This window comes from Papilio polytes, unplaced genomic scaffold (assembly GCF_000836215.1).
Source record: "Papilio polytes unplaced genomic scaffold, Ppol_1.0 DF823901.1, whole genome shotgun sequence".
NCBI lineage: Eukaryota > Metazoa > Arthropoda > Insecta > Lepidoptera > Papilionidae > Papilio > Papilio polytes.
Genome location: NW_013525303.1, coordinates 127,500 through 138,944, shown reverse-complemented (window position 1 = coordinate 138,944; position 11,445 = coordinate 127,500). Strand labels below are relative to the sequence as shown.

The 11,445-nt window shown below is 37.4% G+C and overlaps 5 protein-coding genes across 5 annotated transcripts in view; 4 read left to right on the top strand and 1 right to left on the bottom strand.

Moving 5' to 3' along the window:
* Window positions 1–1,084: 1,084 nt before the first annotated feature.
* LOC106102784 (lipase 3-like) lies at window positions 1,085–2,350 on the bottom strand. Its single transcript, XM_013282367.1, has one exon. It carries the CDS (start codon window positions 2,348–2,350, stop codon window positions 1,085–1,087), a length of 1,266 nt encoding a protein of 421 aa, XP_013137821.1.
* Window positions 2,351–4,192: 1,842 nt separating this feature from the next.
* Window positions 4,193–5,563, top strand: LOC106102856 (lipase 3-like). Its single transcript, XM_013282452.1, has one exon. It carries the CDS (start codon window positions 4,325–4,327, stop codon window positions 5,543–5,545), a length of 1,221 nt encoding a protein of 406 aa, XP_013137906.1. The 5' UTR covers window positions 4,193–4,324; the 3' UTR covers window positions 5,546–5,563.
* Window positions 5,564–7,549: 1,986 nt separating this feature from the next.
* LOC106102783 (lipase 3-like) lies at window positions 7,550–8,725 on the top strand. Its single transcript, XM_013282366.1, has one exon. It carries the CDS (start codon window positions 7,625–7,627, stop codon window positions 8,723–8,725), a length of 1,101 nt encoding a protein of 366 aa, XP_013137820.1. The 5' UTR covers window positions 7,550–7,624.
* Window positions 8,726–8,933: 208 nt separating this feature from the next.
* Window positions 8,934–10,249, top strand: LOC106102863 (lipase 3-like). Its single transcript, XM_013282459.1, has one exon. It carries the CDS (start codon window positions 8,976–8,978, stop codon window positions 10,215–10,217), a length of 1,242 nt encoding a protein of 413 aa, XP_013137913.1. The 5' UTR covers window positions 8,934–8,975; the 3' UTR covers window positions 10,218–10,249.
* An 841-nt stretch (window positions 10,250–11,090) lies between these two features.
* The window catches only part of LOC106102782 (lipase member K-like), a 1,109-nt gene continuing 754 nt past the window's right edge, over window positions 11,091–11,445 (top strand). Inside the window, exon 1 of the mRNA XM_013282365.1 lies at window positions 11,091–11,441. Within this exon, the coding sequence (XP_013137819.1) occupies window positions 11,157–11,441 (285 nt within the window). The 5' untranslated portion in view covers window positions 11,091–11,156. The remainder of the gene's footprint in view (window positions 11,442–11,445) is intronic.

Here is an 11,445-nt window from a genome sequence, read left to right as displayed (position 1 = left end):
ACTCACGGAATTCTGATATATATTACTCAATTTGCAAATTAATTTCACGTTAGATTGTAATTTAAATAGTAATTACCTGATCAATAAAAAACAATACTTAGATAACTATTTTAACTTCTACATTTTGAAGTCATTACTGATAAGCTCTCGTTAACTTACTACTGCTTACTTAATATTGCTACTGTTTTAGAAATACTTAACTATGTCGCCATAGTTCACGATAAAAAGATGGGCGTGGGCAGCTGCCTCTCCACTAAACAGTTCATAATTGTAAAATATAGATACCTAAGATATTAAAGAGTCCTAGAAAGAGATGGATGGATTGTGTAAAAGGTGACATGATCAAAAAGGGAGTGATGACTGAGATGACGTATGATAGAGTTATGTGGAGGACAAAAACCTATTGCACCGCTACGGGAGTAGGATAAGGAGATGATGATGACGATGATGAAAGATACGAATTCATTCAAAATAGTTAGTTTAGGAACCCTAAACTTTTAGACTGATTTACTAATTGACGAATTGGTGATTTTCGAATAATGTGATTTATTTTTATACCAACACTAGCTGTTCCCGAGCGACTTCATCCGCATGAAATTATGAAATTTTTATTTTATTGTTTACATTTGTCAAATTACAAATGTCAAAATGACTTGACATGATGACAACCTAGCTTCCTTGATGCTGGCAGCAACTTATGATCTTTTTCCCACATTAGGATTTCATGCAAAATATTTACACACTAAGTTAATGGCGTGAAAATATGTAGGCTAAAGCGTAACGTAAGTGTAGGGTTCTTTATTTAAAAAAGAATTATTCAAAAATATGGTGTAATTGCTGACATCTTAGGCAACAAAGAAGTGTGTGTTTACGCTTTATTATAATAGTATAGATTTATCATAACAACCCGTCTCATCCTTTTACTACTTTTAAAATGTTCAATAACTTATGTTTAAAAATGTTACAAAATAATTTTACTCAAAATAATATAAATATGTAGTGTATAGTCATGTTTATATTAAAATAAAATTGGGCGAAAAAAACTTCGAATCACTTAGAAATACAAATGACATCAAAGTAAACGCTATACACGAGTACTGTATTTACGCAAGTATTCATTTATTTTGGGAAAGATCAGTCGCTTCGAGAACTGGCTGTAGTTGTTGTCCAAATGATTCCACGTGGTGCGACCAACCTCATATGTCTCCAGCATGTTGGGCAGCTGCTTGGACAACCACTTTACATCCCGCGGGTCCACCAAGAAGTCGTTTTTCCCATAAATCAACACCACAGGCATCGTTGACTTTTTCAGGTTATACAGCGGTGGAATAGGACTACCATACAATTGCAAGTTTTTACTAAATCCATAGTCATACTTTTGAAAGTTTTTTGAGATCACGCCCTGACCGTAAATCGCTAACGTGTAAGCTGATGTACCCGCCGGGAAGTGGCCGAACAGTGAGCGTATCGTTTCTGGCAATACAGAACCCGGGTCGTAAGAATCTATTAACGCCAAAAACAATTGACAAACCGTACTCGCCAGCGCGTTATCTTTGCAAATAAAAGCAGAAGCTGTTTGAATCAAACCGCCTTTTTCTAAAACTTCAAGTTGTCGTGGAGTTTTCAATATCGGTGACACTGCGGCATAAAATTCTGTCAACAACCGTATAGATATACTTCTGGTGTACTTAACTCTTACCGCTGGCGCTAAATTTATCGCAACCCTTACTTTGTCCACATACCCTGAGGTCTCCGAGGCCATCGTGAACACCTGTCTACAACCATGCGAAAAGCCAATGAACATGAGATCCTTTGACCCGGTGTGGTTTAACACATAGTCGATATTCGCTGGGAGATCGTAGACGCCCATCTGCTCGGTGTTAAAGTCCCAGAATTCGGAATCGGTATCCGGATCGAGGCTGCGGTGTCGTCTTCCATAGTAGTTACCACGCACGTTGCCGACCCACGTGTCGTAACACGCGTCTGCCAGAAGGAACGCCAGCCCGGCTGAAGGTCCGGCGTCCAGCCACGCATCTGCGCTCATCAGTAAGCCATGCATCATCAAAATTGGCGGTTCCGCTATTGTCCCATTGCAGTTTTTCCCCTTAGGTATACGAAACAAAAACAATATGTATCCATCTTCAGTGACCACTACATGTTCTTCAGAATAATATCCATAATTACTTGTAAATTCGGTAAAATTGGAAAGGGAATCCTTAGAGTAGTATCTTAAGAGATTATCTTGTTTGAACAACGTGGCATTCTGTCCAGATGCGGCTTGCAGCGCCAGCACAGCCAGGAGGGCCGCGCGGAGAAGCACGTCGGCGCCTATTAGCTCTCTCATCGTCATTACGTCGCCGTAGAGCCTATGTGGTGCTATTTAAATATCATTACAGTTATCTCGCTGCTTATCGTCACAGCAATTCAAACAATTAAGTAGGTCATAATGAAATTATTCTAATATATGTTCATTGCGAGGATTATTTGAGACCTTTACAAGATAAAGAGTTTGATAAATATTTGTTTGTTTAATTTTTGGATTTTTTAGCTTACTTTGAATATCATACTAATGTTATAAGTTTTTATGGATGGATGGATGTTTGTTAAAGTTTGTAGCCTAAACTGCTGAACGAATTTCTATGAAACTTGGTATAGATGTAGAGGATATTCTGGAAGAACTCATAGGCTACTCACTATTGTTTATTTTAATTCCACAATTAAAATTAAAATTTAAAAACGTTTATAGGATGACTTCTTTTCTTTTCTAACCTCATTAGAAGGTCAATCTTTGTATCAATTCAAAGAACCGTATGATTATTGTATGACATTGGCCCTCAGTAAAGAACCAGCAGTTTTTAAATTTTCCACCCGCGTGTACTTACCACGCCCACCACAGTTATACATACAAACATATCATTATAAAAACTAATCAACCGTTATTGTTAATATTATGTACTCTGTGAACGGTGTTGAATATTGTAATTATTTTATTTGTTAAGGACAGTTCAATAAAAAATACCATATCTCTTCTCCCTTTGTTTTAATGAAGTAGTTACAGAACCATACAATTGCTATTATATTAATACAGGCGTGATATCATTTGTAATATCAAGCTGTAAAAAGGCTTTCAAATCATAATAAATGTGTCCTTTTTTGACGCAAACTGAATCTACATATATCATGCAATATTACACGTAAATTGTTTTATATGTAGACTAGTTTCTGCTTTAAAATAATTTGTTTTAAGAGTCTTGTTATTGAATAATTTTAACTTCGCGTTGTCGAATTAGTATTATTTGATTACAAAGCTTTAATAACCGACGTAATTCGAATAAAAAATGTCTTTCAAATCAACAATCCATGAAGTTTATCAACTGGCCTTTACCTACGTAATGACTCATTTGAAAACATACAAACAATATCTCAAACGACTTCATGTATGTTGCAGAATAATTGTAAATTTAACCAGATTGCAATTGCACTGGGTATATTATAAACTGATATGCAAATTCAAATACAACAATTCTAACATTTATTTAAAAATTAGCTGTTCCCTGTGACTTCATTCGCAAAAAATTATGAAAAATATCTTATTGTTTACGTGTGTCAAATTATCATTTGCAAATGTCAAAATGACGTGACGATGACAAACCATGGCAACCTTGCTTTCTTGATGTTGGCAGCAACTTATGGTCTCTTTCCCACATTAGGGTTTTTATCCAAGATATTTACTCCCTAAGTTTAATAACGTGAAAATACGAAAGTGTAGGGCTTTTTAGTAAAAATAGCATTATTCAAAAATATGCTGTAATTGCTGACATCTTAGGCAACAAAGAAGTGTGTGTTTATGCTTTATTATAATAGTATAGAATTATAGATATCTCACATTGAACCGGATCTTCTGATAAAAAAATTATCAACAACTATTTATCGTCTTCAACTTCGCACGGAATTAAAAAAATACACAATTAGTAACTTATGAATCATACCAGACTTCTACGTCAATAATAAATTTCAACAAACCGATTTGTCGATCTGGAGATAGATTGTCCAAGGACAAATTAGATTTTTATAATTTGCAGTTTAACTGGGGAAAAATATAAAAATAAAAATACTTAGTAATCGTAAACTGTTAAAGTTTAAAAATAGTCTGGTAACATGCCTATTATGTTGATCATTGTTATCACAGCTTCGTGAGATATCACACGCGTTTGCTAACTCACAAGTAGCAAAAAACAATTAATTTAATTGAAGTGCTCAAACTGAAGTGAACTGTGATTCAAGCGGTACAAGAAATGTGTTCTGTCAGATTATTGTGAATATAATGGGGTCACGAATATTTTGGTGGATGTTATACTTAGTTATATTGAAGATAATAGTACAGAACGCGTTTGCAGGATTTAAATTATTTACCAGTAATAATGTGAGTTATTTCAACTTTACGGAAGCGACAACACGGTACGGATATTATTCCGAAGAACATACTGTCGTGACAGAGGATGGATACATTTTGACTGTATTTAGAATACCGAAGGGTAAAAATTGTGATAAAACCAGATCGTCTCCAGTTCTATTGATGCACGGGCTACTGGTGAGTTCGGACGCCTGGATAGACTCAGGTCCTGAAGCAGGACTGGCGTATCTCATAGCAGACGAATGTTACGACCTTTGGATCGGCAACGTCAGAGGGAATCATTACTCCAAAAGACATGTAAAATTAAATCCAGAAATAGATGTAGAATATTGGAACTTTACTCCAAATGAAATAGGGATTTACGATGCACCAGCTATACTAGACTACATTCTAAAAAAGACGGAATCGAAGACGGTAAATTACATAGGATATTCTCAAGGCAGTGGAATGTTTCTCATAATGTGCTCGGAGAGACCGGAGTATTGTAATAAAGTTGGTCACGCTATTCTGTTGCATCCAGCTTCAAGAATGAATTCTACGAAATCTATAATGTTTAGAGTATTAACAAAATACTACGAAACTATTCTACCTTATATAAGTAGTGCATCGAGTTTGGAAGTTCTTCCTCAAGGAGGCAACTTACAGCGGCTTACGGGCGCTTTGTGCCAGAACGAAATCCTCGCGGATACATTTTGCAGATGGATATTGTATTTGGTCGACTCCAGTCATCCAGAAGCTATCAGTATACCGACTATACAAATTTTATCCGACCATTTTCCTGCTGGAACATCTGTGAAGTCGATGGTATTTTACAAACAGCGTGTAACTTCTGAGAGGTTTAGCAAATACGATTATGGTAGAGAGGAAAATTTAAAATTATACGGTTTGGAGTATCCACCTGCATACAATATTAAGGCTGTAAATGTACCAGTAGTAATAATTCACGGCGAAAACGACTATCTGTCGTCGCCAGTGGACGTGGAATGGTTATCAAGCCAATTGCCCAACCTTGTAGAGATGTATTATGTTGATGACCCACTCTGGAACCATCTCGATGTAATATATAACCAGCATCTAAAAGAAAAGATGTTTCCTAAAATAAAAGAATATTTATCTAAGGACAGTAAATAAAAAGTACGGAAGTTTTTACGTTTTTGATTCGTTAATTTAACCTTAAACGAAATGTCAAATCTACATGGACGACACAAATTGATAACTGCATGTATTTAAACTACAATAACATGTTAACTACATTTTTTAAAACCTTAAAACTACGAAAATTTATCTGCGTAAATAGGATACAAATTGTAATGCATGTTGCGTGTACATGATGACTGTTTTAATAAAATAGTTGCAATGGTTTCCTTTACTAGCACTTTTTGGGATAATTTACACCCAAAGAGTTCGTCTACCTTCTCCAGGCAGTTACCCAGTTTCCCAGTAACGGACATATTTTAGCTGAACATTTGAAAACTGACTTTTTTAATCAAAGATGACAAACAATCCACAAAAGACAATATTCACGTACAAAATAGTTATTTTAATGCTTATGATAATTATAAAGCCTGCTGCGAACGGCCTTCGTATATCAGACGCATAAAACTACGCAATATAGAAACTATTTAGTAATGTTATATTTAGATGTTTTATGTTATTTTTGGACACTTACGAGAAAAAAAACAAATAATGGTATAAAACGTGACTTTTTTTCGCTTGTATTCCTCTCCACAATAAAACTGTATTAACTTTAGGCAAACATGACACATAAGTCGTGTGGGTTTGCCCATGACTTCTTCAACTAACCAACCGCCTTCCGTATTCATCTGTTTACACGTGACGTCATAAGGCCATCGGCAAAACATTTTCGTGTGAGTAAATTTTGTTTCTGAAGTAAAAAAAATCGATTTTTTAAACAAGACATTTGAAAGATATATGCATTATGACTAAATTTTAAATGCAACGGTGATTAAATATTTTTTTGCTAAGTTTTTGTGAATGATTTGATATACAGAGTTTGAACCGACGGCCCTGACACTTTGGTAGACTGCAGGACAATTACAAATAATACATTTTTTATAAAAACATATGCATTATGCATATTCCTTTTATACGAGGTAATGATTTCATATTTTTTTCACGATTTTGACAACATTTATTTTTATTAACATAGAGCAGGCGCATACCTTTGAGTTGTTGACACAACTGTTGTGCGATTGTCGCTTGTTTCGGTGCCGATTCGACTGTTTAGTTGCACAACTAAAATCGAGTAGTGTACACCTCGATAGAGGCTCATAGGAATCAAAGCGAGACTGCTTAGTCTGGGAAACTGGGTAACTGCTTAGTTGTGCGATAGTGTAGCGTAATAACTGAATATTACGATTTTATTAGCTTTGTTTATTGTTTACTTGCTTTTGTTTTGTGTATTTCCAATTATCTAGGTTTGCTGCTCTATATTTTGCGACATACTTAATTACCTTTAACATATGTAACAGTCGTTGATATACATTTGTTTGTTTCATTAACATTTTTTTCTAATTATCATTATCTAGTTCGACCTACAAGAACAGACCCGGTAACCTGGTGGTAGTCTATAATGGATGTTAGATAAAACTTGCCCTGCGTGTGCTTATTTCGCCAAATAAGAAATGGTAACACCATGTTATTGTTGTACTTATTATAAATGTTTTTATATAAAAGTCGGCAAAAGTGCTAGTAGCCATCTACTTTTGTCGAGAAAGCAAGCGACCGCTGCCTATAGATATCCGAAACCGAACGCGGCATTGTTCCCACTTCACGCATGTCTTCTGTGTGGTTGTGGTTGCGTTAGAAAGCATAACCGACAAATCACTTATTTATCAATTATGGACTGCACGATCCCCTATGTTTAATTTATTTATATAACAAAAGTATTTAGACAACAAATTGATCCGAAAACGACAATTTACTGTCTACCGCTTCCGCAAGACGTAAATGTAATCTTAATTACTTGTAATAGACTTTACTATTAGACAACTAGATAGGAATACTTTTAAATAGCGATCTATTTCGACTACGCTTAGTACAATAATGTGGCCAATAACAAATACAGGTTTTACACTGCCCCTGTCATTTATTTTAATTCAAAATGTCTTCGGAATACAGACAGATATAGGAAAGCAGTTAAAATTTACTTTGGGATATCCACATGACTCGTTCTCAAACTTTACTGAAATGGCAACGAGGCACGGTTACGTCTCCGAGCAGCATACAGTCGTCACAGAAGATGGCTACATCTTAACAATGTTTCGAATGACCAAGGGAAGGAACTGCAGACGACCGATTAAAAGACCACCAGTTCTCCTGATGCACGGTCTACTAATGAGCTCAGATTGCTTCATGGATTCAGGTCCCAACGCCGGTCTAGCGTACCTTATTTCAGACCTATGCTACGATCTTTGGCTTCCCAATATAAGAGGCACCTACTACTCGAGAAGTCACATCAAACTCAATCCGGATGTAGATAAAGATTACTGGGATTTCACTAATTTAGAATTTGGATATTACGACATCCCCGCCTCCATTGATTATATTTTGCGTCATACAAAGTCTGAAAAACTCAACTACATTGGCTTCTCGCAGGGGGGCAGCACTTTCATTATAATGAATTCCAAAAGACCAGAGTACATGAATAAGACAGGCGTGGCCATATTGCTGGAGCCAGGTTCGAGACAAACCTACACCAGATCAAAGTTGTTCAGGCTGCTCTGTGAAACTTACTTACTGAATTATCCTTTACTTATGGATGTCGGACAGTACGAAGCTTTACCTTTGGATGGAGTTATTCAGAAAATAGCTGCGTTCCTCTGCAAGGATACGATTATCGCCAACACAGGTTGCAGGCTGGCGCTCAGCCTCATAGATGCTCCTCATCCTGGCTCCATAGAGACGGACACTGTTAAAGTACTTTTTAGCCATTTCCCTGCGGGGACCTCCGTCAAGAACATGGTTTGGTATGGCCAAGCTGTAAACGTTGATACATTTCAAAACTTCGATTACGGTACTATCAAAAACTTGCAAGTGTACGGTAGTGTGCAGCCTCCCGCTTTTAATGTAAGTTCGGTAGATGTGCCCATCGTGATAATCCACGGAAGGAATGACTTCCTGGCGTCTCCAGCCGACGTCGAATGGGTGGCCAGCAAACTGCCCAATCTCTTGGAGGAGTTTTACGTGGAGGAACCTATGTGGAATCATTTCGACGTGACTTACAGTCGGCTAACCAGTAAATACATATTACCCAAAATAAGTGAATATTTAAAGAAATATAGTAATTAAAGAGATAAAACGAATCTGGCTGAGTTACTCACCATTTTGGATTTTTTCAATATTCTAAAACACATACATTTTCTACTTTTACCGTGTAGTAGATGGTAACTAAATGAAATAAATAAAGAAGATAATTGTAGGTCAATACGCTAATTTATTCTATTTCAGTATCGCTCTCACTATCAGAACATATAACTTACACTAGACTTGCTGATAAGCACGTTTTAAATACCACTAATCTATTCCGAATGCTGCAATAATGTTCAAGTTACCTAGAACATGGTCTACGCTTTTCCTAGTAGTTCAAATATTACACAATGCTTGTTGTGATATTAACATAGAAAAAAATGTAAAACTTTTAATGGGATATCCTCCTGACTCACTCGCCAACTTTACTGAATTGGCCACAAAGTATGGATACGTCTCCGAAGAGCATACCGTAATAACTGATGATGGCTACATATTGACAATGTTTAGAATAACTAAAGGAAGAAATTGCAACGGACCCATAAGAAAGCCTCCAGTTCTTCTCATGCACGGACTGATCATGAGCTCCGATGGGTACCTAGACGCAGGGCCAGAGGCGGGCCTCGGTTATCTAGTGTCGGACCTCTGCTACGATCTCTGGCTCCCCAACGTACGAGGGAACTACTACTCGAAACGACACATCGCACTGGATCCCGCAAGAGATAGTGAATTCTGGGACTTCTCCAACTTGGAGTTTGGGTACTACGATATTCCAGCTTTTATTGACTATATTCTGAGTAAAACCAGGTCTAAGAAGCTGAACTACATCGGATTCTCGCAGGGTTGCAGCACCTTCTTCATAATGAATGCCGAAAGACCTGAGTACAATGAGAAAATTGGTGTGGCGATACTCCTGGAGCCAAGCTCGAGGCAGACGAACATGAAGGCGCAAGTGACCAGGCTGCTGCTGGCCACGACCGCTGCCGCGCTGCCAGTGCTGTATCAGGCCGGTCAGTACGAGGCCTTGCCGCTGGGCGGGATCGTGCAGGAGATTGCGGCCTTCATCTGTAAGGACTACGTTGCAGCAAACACTATCTGCAGGGTTATATTGTCATTAATCGATGCCTCTCACCCCGGCTCCGTAACGACGGAGACTATGCGCGACCTCTTTGGTCATTTCCCAGCAGGCACGTCAATAAAAAACTTCGCCTGGTACGGACAGGGTCTTAGTGTTGACACCTTTCAGAATTTCGATTACGGCGTTGATAAAAACTTGCAAACCTACGGTAGCGTCCAACCACCACCCTACAATCTCAGTCGAGTGACGGCGCCCGTTGTAATCATTAACGGGTACAACGATGGTCTGGCGACGCCGGCTGACGTCGACTGGGTTACCAGCAAACTACCAAACGTACTGGAACACTTCTATGTTAAGGATCCGCTCTGGACTCACTTTGACGTGACGTTTAGTCAATTTACAGCTAACAGTACATTACCAAAGATAACGCAGTATTTGCGACGTTACAGCACATAGATGATAAATAAATTATTTCGTTAAAATATAAATTGATAAGAACTTTTATTACAAAATAAAACTGTCCTGGCTTTAAAATGTAAAGAGTTGATAGTGAATTTTATTTGCACATTAAATCAAGACTTTTTTAAACATAGTTAGGTTTTTTAATAATTTACTAATGATAAAATTAAAGTTTTTTATAAATCCGAAGAAAAAATTAAGATTGAAGTTGCATTTTTTACTTATTTTGAAAAAATTTAAAAACCATAAGCACTCAAAAATGGTTAACTTTTGCATAATGCTTAAAAATTATCACAAATGATCCGCTCTAATGCCACCTAACGGCAGTAAGTCGAATTGACAACAACAATGTAGTGTCGATACTATACCAAGGGGCTCCCCCTAGCCGGGTCGTGGATAAACTAACGTATATGCCACGGCCCGGTTGCGCGACGGAGAACACTGCGGGGTTTAGTGGGTAGTCCGGCCGAAATTTTTTAAGGCCGGGCTACCCACTAATTCATTCATTCCCCGCGATTAAAAAAAACAGTACCTCGAATTGACAATATCAATGTATCAATACATAATTCTCACTCGACAATTGCTTACTTAAATCCACACATGTATTAATCACACAAATCTTAATCTAAGTTACATCGAAATCATTAGCATGAATAATTAATTGGAACTGCACAATTTGGCTGCAACCAGTTCTTTAATCAAATAATATAACTCACAAAAACGACACAATTAATCAATAAGATAGAAATGTTTATAAATATCACGACAACTGCATTTCGAGACTATTGCACTAAAATGTTTTTAACTGCAAAATCGGGCGTCATCACTCTTTTAATTTTATTGCAAAATGTTCTCGGTGACAATCGCGAGGAGACGGAGAAAGAATTGAAATTAGTTCTGGGATATCCTCTAGATGCAGTTTCCAACTTTACAGAAATGGCCATCGAACATGGTTATCTCTCGGAGCAGCACACGGTTACAACAGAAGACGGTTACATCTTAACGATGTTCAGGATTTCTAAAGGCAAAAACTGCAAGGGTCCGAACAGAAAACCACCAGTACTTCTAATGCACGGTCTGCTCATGAGCTCTGACAGTTTCATGGACTCAGGCCCGCAAGCTGGACTGGCATATTTGATATCCGACTTGTGCTACGATCTCTGGGCTCCAAACATCCGAGGGAATTACTATTCGAAGCGGCATATCAAACTAGATCCCTCAAAGG

Excerpts from the sequence above, each read along its gene's own strand:
- LOC106102784 (XM_013282367.1), bottom strand. The coding sequence starts at position 2,350 with ATGACGATGAGAGAGCTAATAGGCGCCGACGTGCTTCTCCGCGCGGCC.
- LOC106102856 (XM_013282452.1), top strand. The coding sequence starts at position 4,325 with ATGGGGTCACGAATATTTTGGTGGATGTTATACTTAGTTATATTGAAG.
- LOC106102783 (XM_013282366.1), top strand. The coding sequence starts at position 7,625 with ATGGCAACGAGGCACGGTTACGTCTCCGAGCAGCATACAGTCGTCACA.
- LOC106102863 (XM_013282459.1), top strand. The coding sequence starts at position 8,976 with ATGTTCAAGTTACCTAGAACATGGTCTACGCTTTTCCTAGTAGTTCAA.